The sequence below is a fragment of the Falco rusticolus genome, chromosome 12 (genome assembly GCF_015220075.1).
Source record: "Falco rusticolus isolate bFalRus1 chromosome 12, bFalRus1.pri, whole genome shotgun sequence".
Lineage (NCBI taxonomy): Eukaryota > Metazoa > Chordata > Aves > Falconiformes > Falconidae > Falco > Falco rusticolus.
The window spans coordinates 28061771-28080630 of record NC_051198.1 but is presented as its reverse complement, the minus strand read 5'-3'; the positions used below and the strand labels follow the sequence as shown (position 1 = coordinate 28080630).

The 18860-nt window shown below is 48.0% G+C and overlaps 1 protein-coding gene across 2 annotated transcripts in view; it reads right to left on the bottom strand.

The window, feature by feature from the left end:
• COQ8A (coenzyme Q8A) overlaps positions 1-18860 on the bottom strand; it is a 46127-nt gene that overhangs the window by 4625 nt on the left and 22642 nt on the right. For both annotated transcript variants that reach the window (XM_037405884.1, XM_037405885.1), the window contains exons 5-11: positions 16416-16490; positions 9857-9979; positions 5768-5853; positions 4544-4684; positions 3250-3331; positions 1819-1912; positions 937-1078 (exon numbers count right to left, since the gene is read on the bottom strand). In XM_037405884.1, coding sequence (XP_037261781.1) covers positions 937-1078; positions 1819-1912; positions 3250-3331; positions 4544-4684; positions 5768-5853; positions 9857-9979; positions 16416-16490 — 743 coding nt within the window. The remainder of the gene's footprint in view (positions 1-936; positions 1079-1818; positions 1913-3249; positions 3332-4543; positions 4685-5767; positions 5854-9856; positions 9980-16415; positions 16491-18860) is intronic.

The window sequence follows — 18860 nt, the reverse complement described above, 5'->3', positions numbered from 1 at the left end:
ACATCACCAGACCCTGCTGTAGGACACTGCCGTTTGGGTCAGGCGGCTGTGGGTCAGCCAGGCCAGTGCCTTATAGGAAAGAAGGGCTGCTCCTGCAGCACCACCCCACCTCACAGCCTTTTAAAAGGCAGCCCTGATGATACAGCAGCTCATCACAGGGGACAAGCCCTAAGAACAGGCAGCTGAGGGGTCACAGGCAGCCGGGTCTGGCATAGCTTCAAGTCCAGTGTCTGACGCTGACATCTGTTTATCTAGAGGAACACTCTGCCCTCTTCCCCAGTGACCTGCTAACAGCTGACAGCTCACACCAAGACACACACACACACAAAAAATTATCCAAATACCAGGACAGTTATTTCTGCTACTAGAACAGCTGCTTGTCCCACCACAGCACTCCATTCCCTTGCTATATTCAGCACCACCGTCTACCCACCCCCACATCCCCCCTCCTGTTTACCCACAGGTACTTTTCCAGCAGCCCTGTGCAGCACAGGTCATTCCCCCAGGAGGAGATGACACCCAACGGCTTGCACCGACACCGATTCTGCACTCCTGCCCAAAAAGGCAGCTGCACAACAAGACCCCTCTCCCGCAGCTGACAATCCCTCCCAAATCCCGCCCTGGAAACAGGGTGTCTAGGAGTTAGGCAGCCAGGCTACCTCCCCTTCAGCCGCCCTTGCCACTCACCCTCTCCAACCCCTCCCTGCTGAATGCTGGCGCCTGCAAGGCCTAGACCAGCCTGGGGAGACTCCAACAGCACTGACAAATTCCCTAAACAGAGATCTTCCGGGAGGCTCTAGACAGTCCCCGACTCCAGCCCTGCTTTGCACCACTCAGAGTTTGCCCTTCTACAAAGCATCCCTCGCCTAGCAGTCACCAGGCAGGCCAAGCACGCTGCTCTGAGTGAGGGGAGATGGAAGACCCACCCCCCAGTACCTCATTTCGAATCTCCTGGCTCAGCCCTAAAGCTTGATCCAAGGGGAAGCCAGACACCAGCTCCGTGGTCAGGACATGCTTGCTGCACAGCTCATCCACTACTCTTGGGATATAGAAGAAGGGGTGGTCTTTCAGCAGCTCCCTAGGGTAAAGGAGAAATAGGTTAGGAGCCCCAAGGGCAGCTGGGCCCCTCCACAGCACACAACCCCTTTACGCCCCTCTCCCAACACCCAGGCTGAGGCTGCCAGGAGTCATTTTCCTCAGCACTTACAGTAGGGACCAAGTCACCAGAAACTGCACCAGTGACTCAAGAGCTGCTGCCAGTTCCTGAGGTCACATCTCCTGCCAGAGCAGGGATCCCAGGTGGGCTCCAGGCTGGTGCGTCAAGGGGCACTGGGCTCTTCTGCTCACCCCACTTCAGTTCAGGGCCAGACTACACACATGGAAGAAAGGCCTTTTCCAAGGGGAACAATGCCGTAAGGGCAGTTCTGCGGAGGGACAGGAGGGGCACCCAGCCTCCAGTAGCTCTCCCTCATCCAGCTTGAATACAAAACCAATCTGGACCCTGTCGCTCCAGCAAACCACACGGAACAGTGCTGCGACCTGGCCTCGGGAGTTACTGCAGCAGCTTCACATGCAGCAAGACAGAGCGGCCTGCGCTGGAGGGGAGAGGGTACGCTACTGCTGTCGTGCCTCAGCTGCCCGAGAACATGCCTGGCTGAGACAAGGTAAGCAATTCCAGAGGACTGCTCAGGCTGCAAACACACCCCCTTTCCCCTGCGGTACACGGCATTCATCTCCCCACTGTCCCCAAGTCAATCAACCTCTCCCGAGTTTCACACACACACATGGGAGGGGTTGAAGGCAATGGTGTGAACATACTGGAATTTCCTTGCACAGGCAGCCTCTCTCTGGTAGTCGCACTCCAGGGCCAGCTCTCTGCTCAGGACTTCTATCAAATGCTCAGGGAACAAACCTGAAAGTCAGACAGCAGAGAAGAGTGTAGGCTTAGAAAAAAAGGACACCCTCGGGCTAAGCTTTTCAGAGCTACAGCTGAGGAGCACCTGCCAAGCAGCCAACTCTGAGCTGAAGAGTACAAGAGGCCCCAGAGAGCCAAAACGTTATTTCCAACTAGACACAGGTTCTGTGGGTAACCCCAGGCCAAGGCGATGCAGCTGCTCTTAAATCAAGGTACATCCAGGCTGTTCTCATGCAGCAGGGCTCCGACTTCCCACAGCTCCCAGCCCACAGCCCAGGCTGTCCATTCCCGGTATTAGCACGACTGCACAGAGACACACACCAAGGAGCAGAAGCACCCAAACACTAGCCTGAGCAAAGGCAGCAAAAAAACGCTCCAAACCGCATCTGCCTACCAGGCAGGAACAGTCAGCACGACTAAGACAGTGAGCTGCAGCAGCACATAGCCAGGGTCTGAGTTGCCAAGTGCAGCCTTCGAGCTGAAAAACTGATCTGCTGCTCAGGCCAGATACAGCTGGGACTGCAGCAGCCCCTGCAGGGCCCTGCCCAGCCACCAGAGCACATCCCAGACGCTGTCAGCACCCAGCCAGATTTAAAACAGTATCTGTACAGTCCCACTAAGATTTACAGCTGCTGCAGGCAGGTATTTAGAAAAAGGAGCAGTCAGTACTGCATTCCCTTTGGGAAAAGGGACTTATCCGTGTGCTGGGACACTGAGCAAGCTCTAAGTCTGACAGTTCTCCACCTCTCCACAACTCTGACTGGGAAGAGCAGAGAATAGCAGGCATTGAGGGCTACAGGAAACATGGAGAAGGATGAATTCTGCCAAACGTACCAGAAAACAACAGGGACAAAGCAAGACTGCCTAGCCTGAGCACTGCCCACACTTCACGCTTAGAAAGCCATCAAAAGCGAGGACACCCAGGCACTTTATACTTTGCCAAGAGTCCTCCTGGGTCCCTTGCTGTAAAGGGCGCCCAGAGACAAGTGCATGCGTATACATGGCCAGGAAAAACACACACAGGTGCACTTCCCACCCCAGAGCGGACGCTGGAGCAGGCACGTGCCTAGCAAAGGCAGTAACAGCTCTGCAGCAGGAGAGGGGAGCAGAACGTGGCGCCCCAAGTTGGCCCTGTACTGCTTGCCCACATCCAGTCTCCCCCACTTTCTGCAGGACATCTTCTGGGCAGACTTAGCAATTCGTAAGTCCTTTTCGCTGTTTCCTCACTCCCATCTATGGAGAGAAGCATGCAGCGTGCTGCTGGAAAGGGGCTGGCAGAACTCAACACGGGCCAGCGAGAACACAGGGCCTGCCAAAGGCCTCTGCCTTCTTACCTTCAGGGAGGACATTGCTCATGCTCAGGACAGTCATCAGGTTGTTAACATCACTGTTGATGCTCTGGGCGACTCCAGGGTACTGCAGGACATAATGGGAGAGGGCAGGGTTGAGGCTAGATGACCCAGTTGAACACAGCAAGATAAAACCACCTTTCAGCTCAAGTTTCACCGATGCCCCCAACACAGCCACCCACAACCTGACAATGAACCAAGGGCATAACAGAGCCACACACCCATCCTCTGAAAGTTTATTTAAAGCCTAGCACCTAAAACAGGAGACAGAGACAGGCCACTCTGGTTGCATGGAGCTACATCTTAGCTTGTTCAGATCCTCTGACAGGGACTCTTCCAACACATGAAAGGTTCTCAGACACAGAAATCCCACAACAGTTATGGCAGTCAGTCATTTCTGTACCACATCTGAAAGCGCATGCCACTGAGAGCCCCAGAGTGTTTTGTACACAGGGCAAGCAGTGAGGGACCAGCCCAGTCCTAGCAAAGGTGCCTCCTTTTGTTCTCATCTTGTCTTTAAGAAGGGGACCAGCCTAAACTGCCACGAAGCAGAATGTGTGCTGATGCCACAGGGTGAACTCTGCATTGCTGTTACCTTTGCCTAACTTCAGAAAGTACTTTGGACACCAATTGTTTGAGATTACGACACCAGTACCCATCTATACTGTTTCTACAGTCTCCCCACTTTATAAAAAAACCACTAAATGACTGGCTTTGCCTGGGGATCCTGCTCAGTCAGCAAGGGACCTCACTCCTTCGGATTATAAACCACGCTGTAAAAGGAGTTTCAGCTCTAGAGCTTAATTCTGTTATAAATACCTGCGTGAAGTTTCTGACCGCCTTATTGTGAGCTGGTGCATACCCTCCCCCATTGTCAGACTGCCACTGCTCAACAGTCAGTGCCTGCATGTCACTTTCAACTTCTTTAACCTTTGGGCTGTGGCCAAAAAGGGGCATGTGCACATCCCAGAGATAGGACTGACCTACGGAGCAGGTAGGACCCTTGCATACAGCCCTAGAAGTACAAGCAGTCCCATCCCCCCCCCCCCCATCTCCACGCTGTGATGATACACTATGAGATGTCTCCCACTCTTCTCAAGTCAGAGACTGGCTCAAGTTGCAAAACCATTTTTGTCTTTCCCCTCTGCTTGCACTAGGTAAGATACTGCTGGACCCAAATAAAATGTTTCTTATCTACCTAGCAGTAAACTTACTTATAAAGCTCCTCTGCCCTTCTGTGGGGCAAAAGCAAGAGACAAGGCTGGTCTGTAACGCTCACCTGGATTTTCATGGCAACTTCTTTCCCATTTTTCAAGCGTGCCAGGTGAACTTGACCAATTGAAGCAGCAGCAAAGGGACGTTCTTCAAAGAACTCCAATTTATCCCTCCAGTTGGGGCCAAGATCATTGTTCAGAGTTTTCTACAAATAAACAGAAATCATCAGGGTACGGGAAGCAAAGATTTAAGATTTTCACTATTGGAAACTGTGTTCCTCTAAGGTGACTCGCACAGCCTATAGCAGCTTTCTAGATTGTCCTCCCTCCCTCATCATTGCACACCATCACGAGGAGTGGCCCAGCCAGCAGTGCTCCCACAGCGCTAAACAACTGCCGATAGATCTGCATGAGGCTCTGTTGCTCCAGCCTGAAGGACAAGTCTTGAGCACAAATGCCACTGCCTTAGCAATACAACAGTCCCCTTTTTGTTGCCACTTGTTATCTTCCAAAAAGTGAGCAAGGAGTTAGATATTTCCTCTCTTTCATCATGCTGCCAAGCTGAACAGAAGCAATCCAGGCGCCCAAGAGTGTCTCTCTAAGGCAATATTGATAATTAAACATCACAGCCTGCTTTAACAGCTTTTTTGCTACATTGCCAGACTGCCGTATTTAAGTTCTGGCTCTGTTCAGTGTCTTTCAGAAGACAAGTAGTGCCGGCAATTCCTTTTGCATCACCTTCACATCTTAATTTACAGAGGGAAGTAGAGAGAAAGATAGAACATGTATATTGGAGAAAGCAATCTTATTTGTTCCATTCTGGCTCTTCTTGATGGTGGGATAGATTGAACAAAAAAAAGGACAAAGCTGCTATTAATTTTCCATCAGAATAAGTCTTCTACATCTGTTTCTCAAATGGGATATACATGCTTCTAGACACTGACTTAACACCCATGAGAAAGACAAGAGAGGAAACAGAAGAGGAGGCTACAGTCAACAAGAACCCATCATATTTGTATGCAACATCCTGTTCCATCAGCATAGTCTTGGGACGTAAGAAATACCCCACATTTTCCCCCTGCTTAGAGCTGAGCTTCATTGTTTTGGAGAGAAGAGGCAGCACATGACAGAAGGAATCAGTTGTTACCCACAACTGAAAGTCTGCAACCTTATTAACAGAATACTCTTTAAAATCCCCATCCACCTCCCTTACTAGGGTATGTCACAGGTGAGATTTATTCTGTTATTGTCCCCCCCTCCCCTGATAAGCAGGAAGGAATAATCCTCACCATCATCTGCTTTATTGGCATGAAGTCAGCACTCTGACGGACGCGTTCAAAAATCCTCTGGAGATGGGGGTTGATAAAGGCATCATCTGCCAAGGGAAAAGCACGCAGCAATTAGTGCAGGCATTGCATTCTCCAGTTCCTCAGCACAGAAAGCAACATGCACCTGCATTCAGACAAGCCAGGTTGTCCTGCCCCCAGGCACACCTCAGTGAAGGTTCTGGAAATAATTCTAGTTCAAAAACTCTCCATTCCCAGAAGCAGCACCTGAGGTGCACCTCCTAAGGCATCACACCTTTAGAAATGAGCCAAGCATAAGTCCTGTGCACAAGTAGCAAAATAAAGGGAAAAAGCTCCTCCTTCCTTTTCACTCTCGCAAAAAACCTGCACATTACCCAACGTCTCCTAAGCTACCCTCCAGCTGCAGCAGGAGAAAGTTTCTGTGCACCCCCTTCCCAGTTACCAAGGGAAGGCCAAAGTATGAGTATGCTAGAAAGCATGCTGAGAAACTTTTTACGTTTTGGAAGCAAGCATCAGTTGTCAGTGTCCCCTGGCTTTGTCCAGCAGCGCTGCCGAGAGCAGCAGCAGCTCACACAGCACGGGGGCTTTTTGGTGTGATGGCAGGTTGCACAAACCCAAGACGACAGCGCTCTGCACAAGCCTCTGCCATCCGCCAGCTCACCTTCTTGCTGACAGTGGTACAGATTCAGCTCTAGGAGATGCCATTATGTCATGGAAACTCAGGACACAGAAGGAAACCTCTGGAAAGCCACCCCAGCACCCCCAGGGTTCATTGCATGGTTTAATCCAGTTCATTTGAAGGGGCAGCAGCTTCTCTAGAAAGCTGTGCAATGGAAAACACCACTTGCACAAGTACTGAACTCAGAGAAATCGAGATTCAGCATCTGCTGCCATAAACAACTCCCCAAATGCAAAACAACTACAAGTGGGCAGAGAAGACCACAGCTGAGCCCGAAGTTCTTTTACAAGTCAGAAGGATTTAGCAAGCAAATATTTACACTTATAAGGAAGAGGAGGAGCAGGGGCATTTTGAAAGATCAGTCCTCTCCTTTGAGTGAAGGCTCCTGCAACAGCTCAGAGAAAAGGCACCAGTTCTGGCAAACTTTTCATTTCATAAAGGATTACGAAGGAATTACATTTATCTGCTGTTCTCCCAACACTGGGAAAGTCCAGGCTGCCACCCTCAATCCTGAGAATTCAACCTGCACATGCGCTTGTGACATTCAAATAAAAATCTATTATTCCTCTGCATTTACAGATGCATGTACAACAAAGTCTATCCCAGGAAACAAAAATGGCTACCTTAGAAGCACTGTCCTGGGAAGAGGGGTGGAAAGCAACAGCGAGAAAGAGATACATAATGCAGAGGCGTGACAGTGACACACAGCATTCCCACCAAAGCCACGAGCAACATTTAAAGGTACTAGCAAAACCCCACTGTGGCATCAACAGGGATTTTGAAGAGGAGCCCCCATGCTGTCAGAGATTAACAGGCTTTGCAAGAACAGCGAGTAAAACTGCCGTTGTGATGTTCTAACCCTGCAAGAAGGCTAACCATCGCATTTGTGTGCGTGTGCCAAATGCTGGAAGAAACTTCTGCTGTATCATCGATGGTGTATCACTGTTAACCCTCAATGTCATAAAAAAATATTCTCAGGGGTACGTGAAAGTATTAACCATCATGCTGTAACATAACCTGCACCTCCTAGGATGACTGTGCAGGGGAACGGACCTCCCTAGAAGGGACTCCTGCTCCCAGAAGCCATCTGTGTCAAGGTATCAGGGTCTGCCACAGGCGTTTAGGATCAACTGCTGTTATTTTGCTTATCGCTGACATCCAAAGAACTCACAATGTATTTCAGCTTTTAGCCTGACGGGGCATTCTTAACTGTGGCTGCGTGACCGCCACTTTGTTCACGAGTGCAACACCAAATAGCCAAGAAACCTGCAAGTCAGACTGACTGTACAGAAACTCAGCAGCAATAGTAAAAGTCAGCCATGCTGCAGAGGCAACGCTGACAAAACAAGGCTCACAACGTGCTGATGAATAAAGTTATACATCTTTGAGGCCTTACCAGAACAAAGCACGAAGCAAGAGGCAAGGCAGGGCACTCAACTGGCAAATACAGTTCCAACATCTTCCAGAGCACACACACCGGAACACAAAATGATTTTGGGGCCCTTGGCATCCTTTCTGTGCATGACCTTCAGGGACGTGGGTCCCTCACAAATCCATGTCCTCCAGGGTTTTTAAGGACACTGCTTTGTAACTTCTGGGTGCTTTAGCTCACAGGTGCTCAGCTGCATGTGGACACGGCAACAGAGCGCCTCAATGCTCAATAAGCACACATCGCTGTTAACAGCGGCAGCGATTTGAACTCACCAGGCCACAGAGAAGCCTGTGAAGCGGCAGGAACTGCGTGAAACCCTCCTGTCCGAATAGCCAGCCCAAGAAGCAGATACTCCACACTGTTGGAAGTGTCTAACTTATTTCACCACAGCTGTCCCTCAGCAAGATTAACAGGGGCCTGTGTTCTCGCCAGGCATTGCAGCACGCCACGCACTCGTCACAAGAGTCAAATGAGGGCTGGGCAGCACCACTGAGGTCGCTAAAGACTTGTATGTTTCTGACACCAACATGAAGTCAGTCGGCAAGTGTTTGACACTCCTGCCAGAGCTCAGTAACATTAGGAGACAGCAGGCAAGCGACAAAAACCCAGAGCATTTCTGCTCCTCAGAGCTGGCCTTTCACAGCTATTCCCTCTTCACTCACATTCAAGCCTCAGGCAGCCATGCTGAGGCTCTGGGCACACATCAGGTGCAAGTTAATAGTGTCCTAAGAATTTAAAATTAATCCCCACCTACAGTAGCCAAATTAACTTCAGAGACAGTTCCCAGGCATGGCTCACTCCCCCCAAGATACCAGAGGCACTGGCCACAGAAAGCAAGGAGTACAAGAGCTCCTCCTGGATCTGCGCTGTGAACCATCAGCCTTTGGCACCTGCAGCTTCTAGAGGGTGAGAAAACAGCATGCGGATGGCAGCTGCTGCCTCCCACCTACCGTCATTAACATTGCCATTAGCCTGGCACACACCTAAAAGAAGTGATTAGCCAACAGAGAATAATGAAATGCCACAATCAGGGCTCCTGGCTCCAGAGAGCCAGTCTTGCTGTATTGGCTAGCCCAAGTTATTTAATACAATGCTGGATCCAGCCTCATCACTCAACACCTACAAAAATTCAAGTAGAAGCACAAGCCAAGCAAGCCAAGTACTTCAAACACTCAGACACTGACTCAGTTTCAGTGACATCTTGAAAGTTATTTCCAGACAAGTGTAACAGCTATTTTTGGCTGGTTCTTTCCTTCCCTATCAAGTTGGGCAGGAAGGAAGAGTGGACAGGTCCAGATAAGGTTTGAATTCAGCACACCTGCTATCTTGCAGGAGTAATCTAACAGTTCAGTTGCAGACACTGATGTCACTCATGCCTTCACCTGTGATCACTGACTTCAGAACCCAACGAAGCACATACCAGTTTGAAGTCTCCTCAAGATAAAACCAAGCAGTTTATACATGATAAGATTACCAGCTGTACTGCCCTTTCCAGCGAGACTTCAGCACCAAAGCAGCATGTAAACTACAGACAGGTTGCTATAATGGGAGAGGGTATAACCTTGACCACTTTAGTAAACAGAGAACAGGATCATGTTCTTGTCATCATCCTCCTCCTTTCTAGCAGGACACCTGCATGTAGAGTGTGATATAGCTCTGCTTCTCAACAACTGCTCTGAACACAGGCATTAGGATTCACAGCGTCCCCTTATTTTCAACCAATTTCAGTTATGTGCCTGACAATAGGGACATACAGCGCACACATCTACTTATGTCATAGTGGGATTAGACTGAACTGAATCAAACTTATCTCCATCATTGCTCTCACACAAGAAAGCCACTTGTCTAGTTTCTCCACATTCATTTGACACTAACTGATTCCAGGCAGCTGACTATGGACCACAAGAAATCAAACGTCCCACCTGGCAGCGTTAACTAAGGACAGTCGAGGACCACTTACCTTGAATGCTTAACATCTGTCCCAGCTTCAGTGCCGCTCCCCGGACCTTGCACAAGGTTCTCACGATTCTCTCTGCATTGGCCTCCGACAGGAATGGGCTAGAATCCATCACTGCCTTCTTTCCTGAGGGCAAGGAGAGAAAGCATACGGGTGAAGAACGCCCTTACCCCAGCAAGCTCACTTCGTTGTGTTAGCCCGCATTCAACAGGAGATCTGCCCATCCCTAGATAAATCAAACTGGGACTACACACAGCGCCTACACTACAACCCAGGGGCACGGACTGAAGCTGTACACTCGTGACAACTTTGACATTGCTGGCTTGAGGGCCAAGAGCAGCAAGTCACAGCCTCCATGAATGTCTGTGCTGCTATGCAAACTGTCCAGGATCCTGAGCAGATGTTGGTGCTTGAACTCACTGCACCAGACAGCTCAGGCTAAAACACTACCTAAAGGTCTCCCACGTCCCACACCACAGGCAGCAGTAGAAAGAGCAGTAGGCATGAGCCACAGCAAGGGGGAATTGTCAAAAGCCTTGACAGCACACTGGCATAGACAGAGAACGTGCTGGCACTTCTCAGGATGGAAGCAGAGATTCGCACCAATGCCAAACCTCTTTTCTTATACCAAACGATTCTTGCCTGAAACACGTCCATGTGCAAATACACACTGCTGTGCAATTGCACATCCAGAGTGAGCGCTAGAAATTTGTAGAGAGCAGACACAGCCTTCACATCTCCAAGTCCACCAGAACTTTTTCTAATCAAACTGAAATTTACTGTCTCCCGATGCACAGGCAAAACAAACCCTCCTAACACCAAGACCCCAAAACACCATAGCTACATACAGCATTTTGAAAAAGCAGCAGATTTGTAATCCGTGAGGATCAAGCTAGTCAGATCCAGGGAGGCTGGAGACAGTCCTCACAGAAGCCCAGCAGGAGCTCTCATCTGTGATACCATGCTCTCCTCAGACAATTGTGCTGATGGGGAAATTAATTCCTGTTGTCAAGATTGCCAGCCTTTCCCCCCTCTTACATACCCACACATACATGGTGTTTCACAGCATGTTCTTCTGGGCAGCTTGCTACAGAGAGAGGTGCTGCCTTCAGACAGAAGAACACCTCGATGTAGCCATTGCACAGAGGAAGCCAAACCCTTCTGCCCTTACTCCCACCTGCAGTCATGCAAACATCAGCTCGCACAGAACAAGGCCCAGAACATACATACACACACCACAGAATGGTAAAGACTGATGCCTGGCAGGCTCACCAAGTGGCCACTGCAGCCATCTACACACCAGTGCCACAGTTCCAAGTGTACACTGTGGTTTTTATATGGCATAAGAAACATTTCCCCTCCACTTTTGTTTTTTTAAGTGAAAGGGAAGGAGACCCTGATTCCATTTTGTGGAATCTCTCCTCTGGGAGAAGCAACCCCAAACTCCATCTCCAGGGCAATGCCCAGCACAGCTGGGACAGAGGGGGCAGGCAGGCACCCGCCAACCACTTCTCTTGGGGCTGCAGACCAGCTCCTACTGACGGAGAGCCAAGCAGGAGGAAGGTCACGTCTTACAGCCAGGCTGCAGGGCCCACAGCTAATATGCTGATCTCGTAGCTACATCATTTTTTCCCCAACACTTCAGAGGAAAGGGTACTAAGGAAAAAACAGCTGAAGCCCCCGCACAGAACAAGCAGGGCCCAAAAAGGCACAGCGGCTGCAACAGCCCTGAAAATCTCAGGCAGATGGAAACTATTGGTGTGTCATGTAGTGACCACAGCAGCAAGAGATCCTCTCTGCCCACAGCTAGCTCTCAGGAAGGTGCACAGAGGGAGCTGAGACTGCTCGAGGGACAGGAGAAAGAACCAAGACAGACTGAAGTAGCAGCCACCTAAACTCTGGTAGCTCACACAACTTGGTACTGCTTTCTTGAGGTGTTAAGCAGGTTACTGATCTGACAGACACCCTTCAGCCCCTGCAAGCAGCTGGCTTGCTTACAAAGCTTTTCCTAGAGAAGTGATACCACTGAACTCCACTGGCAGCACACAAAGGTGCCAAGCCATGCCCTCCTCCGTCCTTCAGCTCCCCTGTTTCCTTTCCCCTGTTTTGTGGGAAAGCAGCAAGGCGGTACTGCACGTGGGACAGTTACCTGTACAAATCTTTGTCTTAAAGAATGTACATGAAAAGGAGAGAGAAATGAAAATACCAGGATGGAGTACACAGGACAACTGGAGAGCAGGATGCAGAGTAGCAGGAACAGCCCAGAAGACATCATTGGCACCACAGGCAGCAATCCTCAGAGCACATTTTGCTCTGGATCGTAGATGTAAGGAGCCCCAGAGACTGAACAGCTAGAGCTTCCCAGGGCAGAAGGACCTGGCTTTGCCCACTTGAAAAGCTGGCTCTGGAGAGTGGAATGCTTGGAGACATCTAAGAGCTCTGGCTCTCAATGATCCCACCTCAACTGTCCCATCAGGAAATCTCTGTCTTTAGCAATGGTGAAGCAAGTAATTCCTTGTGTGAGCTCCATCAGACACACAGGAGCTAGGGAAAGTACCAAGTCACAGCCTTACCTTCCTTCACACCACCTGCACACAAAAACATCCTCCATTGAGTCTGCAGCAAGTTAAAGGAGTTAGTTAATGATTAACGTCACCTCCAGAAGCCAACAAACCCTATCAGAGAAAAAGAGTCAAACACAGGGACTCCTTATCCTCTTCTCCTGGCATGCTGCCCATGGAAGCCAAGCCCACCGTGCCTGGAGCCTGTCACCTCTTCCACAGCAGAGGCAGCAGGCAGATGCCCTCAGGAGTGCTCGATCCACGTTTTCCTTTCCAAATCCAGAATCAGTGTGAACACTTCCAAATCTGCATGCACCTCAAAGCTGTATCACTGCTTTTCCACTCTTGCTACTGTCAAGTGCAGAACTAGCCACTGGACTTCCTGTAGATTTGTTTTTCAGACTATCTGCCACAAAAACTTTGGGGCAACGGAAGACTCAAGAACATAGCCTAAGCACTTAGGGCTGACAACTCAAGGAGATTGCATAATTATTTTTTTAATAAGAAAACAACTCTACATTCAAACCTAGGCCAGCTGCCAGCCCTCCCGGGCTCTGCCCAGCCTGGCAGTTGCAGGGTGCCTAGCAGAACAGCCTAGTACAGGTCATTAATAAGTTACAAAGTTGACCTTGAACCCAGAGACTCTTTGTTAGTAATGGCAGCTATTTATCTGGGCACTCTCTTGGTTTTATTCCTGGAAATTTATTCTACCCTCGCATTCCTACCCTGTGTCAGCCTTGCACTGAGTGTGTATCTACTCTAAATACCGAGACTGCCATCAAGGTCACCAGTGACTGAGGAGGTTGTTTTTAATTAGCTACATCAGCCTACCAAGAAAATTCCCATTGGAAATCAAGTACAGCCATCTTCCTTAAAAAAATAAAATTAAATGATTAGCCAAACCATTTATTAAAGAACTTAAGAGGGCAGCATTAAGCCCTCAAGCCCTGAAAAACACACCAAACAAAAACTATGCCTACTACTAAACTAGGATGGGGAAACTGAGCAGGAAAAGACAGATCAGCACTAGCACAGCTGCTAGAGGACGCGCAGGAGAGCAGGTATTTGTGGTCCCTCTGTTTGATAACAGTATTGGAAAGAAGTACAAGCCTGCTGCTAGAACCACTTGTAGCTCAGGAGTTTCTGGCTTGCACTTTTGTGACTAGAGGACCAGTGTTCTTAGCTCCATTTTAAAGGTGAAGACACTTTCATTTGTACTGACTAGCCAAGAGGAAGAGAACCGTGAGAAGGCTCTTTCTTGTCACTCCTGAATGCCAGTGAGAGCGTGAAATTCTTAGGCATGCCTTTGGGCATATACACCCCCCACTTGTTTAAGTCTGAAGTGCCAAGAAGTTACTATTAATATTGCAGCAGTGGGGAGAGTAAAGACATCCTCTACCAGCTTCCAGAGAACAGGACAATATATCATTCCTAACAGGGACAGGTCTTCGCCTGAGCTTATGGTACTGGCAGCCAGAAAACTTGGACAAAAATGCTGAAATCATGAAAGGGGTGCAGAGGTGTTTCTAAAAAGAAAATAAAAATAAAAAGGTAGAGGTACCTATGTCAAGTTTTCCCCCCAAGAACAACTAAGGCTGGTACTGCCAGAAGAACAGTAAGAAAATGGGATCTTGGACTCAAAGCTGTGTGCATATCCTCTGTCATGCACCTGTGCAGGAGCAGGGCCCATGGAGAGCACTCGCATCCAAACCCCACTAGCTAGAAGCTGTAGCTGAGTCACCCAGAGACTTTCTTGTGCCCTTGGCATGAGAAGCTCCAACACAGTACGAGGGCTGAAACAGTCTTTTACTTCTGCTTCACCTCAGTACTTTACTTGCTGCTCTTGATCCATTCTCAGTCCCACTACCCTTCTCCTTTACAGCGTAACCAGTGCTCCAAGCTCTTATTTAGGCACACCTGACAGCAAGAGGGAAAACAAGAATTAAAGCAAGACAGCTAAAAATACAAGCCAGGTCATTTTCCAACTCCCTTGCCTAGCACTGAAGTCAGTGGTTCTCGTTGCCTTATTCTTTAATCAGGGTTTGTTCAAGAAAATTACTCTTCTCAAAGCATGATTCAGAGTGTAGAGCAGGCTTCTGGCACCTAGTTACAATGGAAAATAATAGTTTCCCTGAGCAAGAAAAAATAAAGCCTCTAAAGGTGCAATTGCTTTATTGCAAGGAAAAAGTGTCTGTTGCCCTCTAAAGAAAAAAAATAAACAATCCTTTCTCATGCTGTAAGGAAGAGAAACAAAGCTCATGCTATTCCCGCAAATTTCATAGCTCTGCAAGCTCTTGTTTTCACTTTGGGGTGTGCCCAACTCAAAAATAATCTGGCAAGCAGAGAAATACCAACAGTTGTGCAATTCCTCCTCTGTTCAAAGCAAATCATCAGCTTGACAGGTGATTCGTACCTGTTGGAAACATCGCAAGCACTGAAAGCAAAAGCCTTCAAGGATTCGCTGCAGGACAGGCCACGGTTGCCTGAATGCACGCTTTGAAATCAAAGAAGCCCACCCAGCCTCAAACACCTCAGGACATGGAGAGAAACAACAAGTATTTGCCAAGGATCCTTTTTCTCTGCTGGGCTACTCCACGCTGCCTAGCTGTACAGGGAACACAGAGGTGCAAGTGTTAACAAGCAGTGCCCGGCGTGGCACACAAGCCCTGCCACAGCCCTGCCCCCCTACCACAGGCGATGCATTTCATCTGCTGAAGTGTTGGGGTTTGGTTTGGTTTTTTTTCTTAGGGTCTCCCCCCTCCATATTTCTACTAATTTTCAGCCACTCCAGCACCTCCTGGAGTAGAGGTTCATATTATCTCAGTCTCCATTCTTCCCCCACCCCCGAAGAATACCAGGGGGAAGACACAAACTGGCCTTGTAGTACAATACTACTGGCCACAGGGTAAAATTACAAGGAGCAGTTGTCATCTCAAAGCAGTGCTTCTGAACCCCAGAACAACCTGACTTCATTTTTACTTCTAGCTTTAAGCATTTAATCCTTTCATCAGTTCCCTCCAGCCACTGGAAATAACCTAAACACACACACTAGCGAAACCAGAGGGATGAGCGGAAGCCCAAACAGCCTGCAGCAGCTCTAACAAAGAACTTTGTTTTGCAGTATCCCACCAAAGCTGTTCCTGGATAAGAAACAGGTGAAAGGAGCCATAAGCTTCAGAGCAATCTCACATTTCCTAGGAAAGAACACCACGTACTTTCTACACCCTAAACCATTCACCCACAAACAACCATTCAGTACCACCATATTACACCAACACATAAGCTTAGAAGAAAGCCACCATGACATGGCCAGGTACAACTCCGGAACATTTTACCTCCAGCTTCAAACAAGCTGGGAAGAAAACAGGATCAAGTTGATTTGCACAGCACAGCCTTTTGACCTGTTAGGAGAATCCTTTAGAAGGTATCAAAATACAGATACTGGAAGTAGAAAGCTGCCATTTAAACTTGTACATGAAGTGTTTTGTCTCTCTTAAGAAAGCAGCCATCCTCCAAGTTCCTCCTAGGCAGAATATCCTTAAATTTCAAACAGACAGCGACCACTAGAAGTTTTCGGACTTACAGGCTCATATATAGTTTCTGTACTGATAGAACTACATTGTTTCACTGAACAGTTTAAAAAAAAAATTGTGAGGCCAAGACAATCCAGGAATGGGCACAGGGATAGTATTCAGACTCAGGGGTGGTGTGGGAAAGCAGGCTGTTCAAGTTCTGCAGGCATAAACCCATTCTTTCACACATACCTCTGACCTCCAAGTACCTCACAGCCTCACCACATATGCAGATGGGAGAAGAGTCTAGAGGTAGGGAAGGATTATATTAAAAATAAAAGAACTACCCACATCCCCCTGTTACTCTGCCTGCCTCACTGTCTCGGCTTTCAAAAGAATAAAATCTTGCAAATGCAGGTAAACTGCATCTGGGGGGCGGGGGGCCGCGGAGGGCAGCGGGGAAAGAATAAGGATGCAGAAAGGGCTTACCATTGCGGTCCTCAGGTCTAAGGCTCTTCTTTGCAACTTCTGCCAACGCCCCAATGCCAAGACCAACAGCTAATCCTTTAAGAAGAAAAAGACCAAGGTCAGAATGGAAAAAAACCTTCTGAGCCACGTACAGAGGTATTTTTTGTAATTAATCTTAAGCCACATCGTCAAATACACAGCAGCAAAACAGCTCGATTAAACATCCTAGCTTTTACAGTGGAGTCATCTTCAAGTTCGACACTGAACAGTTTTCTCCTGTACTTCTTCAGCCCAGCATACCAGCCAGGTGTCACAGGCTGGGCCAGTCCGGGATGTCCAGCTTTTACATATAAAAATGTCAACAAGTGCTACTCAGAGCTCTGTGCTCTGGCTGAGGTCCTGCTGTAGGCTTAAATTGTGGAGTTTAGAAGAAGGGAAGAAAAAAATAATAATCTCACAAACATGGTTCTCAAAGCACAATTCTCAGGAAAGAACAGAATCTCCCTCACCGCCCACCGTGCCACCACAAAAGGGGGGAGCAAAACTGTAGTTAGATAAAGCCATTACCAGTAGACTTAAAGGCTCTGTGACCCTACTGTCCGAGCACTCACATTTATTTGTGCTCATCAGCTGTCTTTGACTTTCATATGCTCATTCACTACGATGAACAGAAACATTTTTTCCTGAGGCCCACCTTATGCAAGTAGTGTTGTAAAACCCACAATTCCAAGGATCTGTGCTGGGGAGTAACCCAGCACAGCAACAGTGAGACCCTGAGACCAAACACAAGCACTCCACATGCGCTATCACCCTTGCAAGCACTGAATTCTAGGGTGTTGTCTCACAGCCACAGATTAAACTACAACTACAAAAGCAGTGTTATCTGCCTCTACTAACCTGAACAAGCCACAGAAGATTAAATGAGATACAGATCTAGGCATGCAGTAATCCATGCTACCAAAGGTCTCGCTGCCTTCCCAATTTCAAAATATTTATTTTTCTGCATAATAAATGACATGGGCAGCCAGAACTGCTGGTGCTCCTTCCCATCTCTGCCATGCCTTACTCCCACACTGCTAACAGGACTGGGTGTGCATGTTTTCGAGTGCCCCGAGGCCTCCTTGAGGCACTAGTGGCCATCTTCCCAGGTAAAACAACCAGGAGACAGAGTCAGCACAACGAAGGAGCATAGGTGACCAGCACACCGCATTTTGCTCATGTGTGCAGGAAGAAAGGCATCCACATTATTTTGTGGTCTCAAGTGAGGAAGGCTGGGCACAAACAAGTTGAACCTCATCTTGCATTGATATTTTCTCTCTCTCCTACCAGGTAATTGTGAGCCCACCTCTACCGATAAGAATTTGAAGCTTGCACAGTATGTCTGTTTCTGCAGTCTTGCAGACTACACACTGGGCCAAAGAATCCAGCGCAAGGGCTGCTTCCAGGCTCCCATGCCATTTAACTGTTCAACAACCTTTCATTCTCCATTGCACATGAATGTATAAAAGCATACAGAAATGGACAAAAAAATATGTAACTTTCACAGGATGCCATGATTTTAACATTATAATGCTTAGATTAAAAAGCCCTGAAATAGTTTTTTGTGTTTCATTGGGTCTGTGGTTTTAGGTTTTCCGTATTTTCTGCAAGTTCTGCTATGGAGGTACAGCACTGAAATGCCAGATTTAAGCCTAAGAAAGCACACTGTTACTAGCTAACTTGTGCAGATCCTTCAATAATGCCAAGCCATGCACAACCACCGAGCCATTCTTTTGCACCAGATATCCAGAGATTTTATTAGCTGAACAAAGTGATAGAAATATCCCTAGACTTCAAACAGCATAAACAATATCTATTAAAACGCTGATACACAGTCACCTCCAATCAGATCCCACACGGCAAGTCAGTAACTTGGAGCAGAAAGTACCAAGCCGGAGAGGAAGCCAATGAAGACAGATCTCACTAACAAAATGTGATTTTTTCTAGACTGAATACCACTCACAGCACTTCTGTTGGCCTTGATCCCACTTTCACCACCTCCAAAGTGATGCTCCCCATCACAAATGAGCTTGGTTATTATCAGAGCTAGACTGAACTGTGCCAGCAGTAGTTGGTTCCAAATTAAATATTGCATCTCCTTCTAAAGGCTTTATGTTCACTATTGAGATTTACTGCCGGCAGCTAAAGTAAAATGAAGTTTCTAATCTCTCTTCATCATTAAGACACAAACCACTTCAAAAGCAAGCAAAAGACTAGGAACCAGATTCTATCCTGTCTTCCAGAATAAACTGGAGCAATGCAGCTCATGCTTTACATCAGTGTAGGCAAGATCAGACTCTTAACAAATGCGTGTCACACCTCCCCTCTCATGGCCATACACAGTTAGGCATCTGAAGTAAACCATATTGTAAACTACACTGGAAAAGAGCTGCTCTTACAATATGTGCTCTTAGAATTTGCTCAACT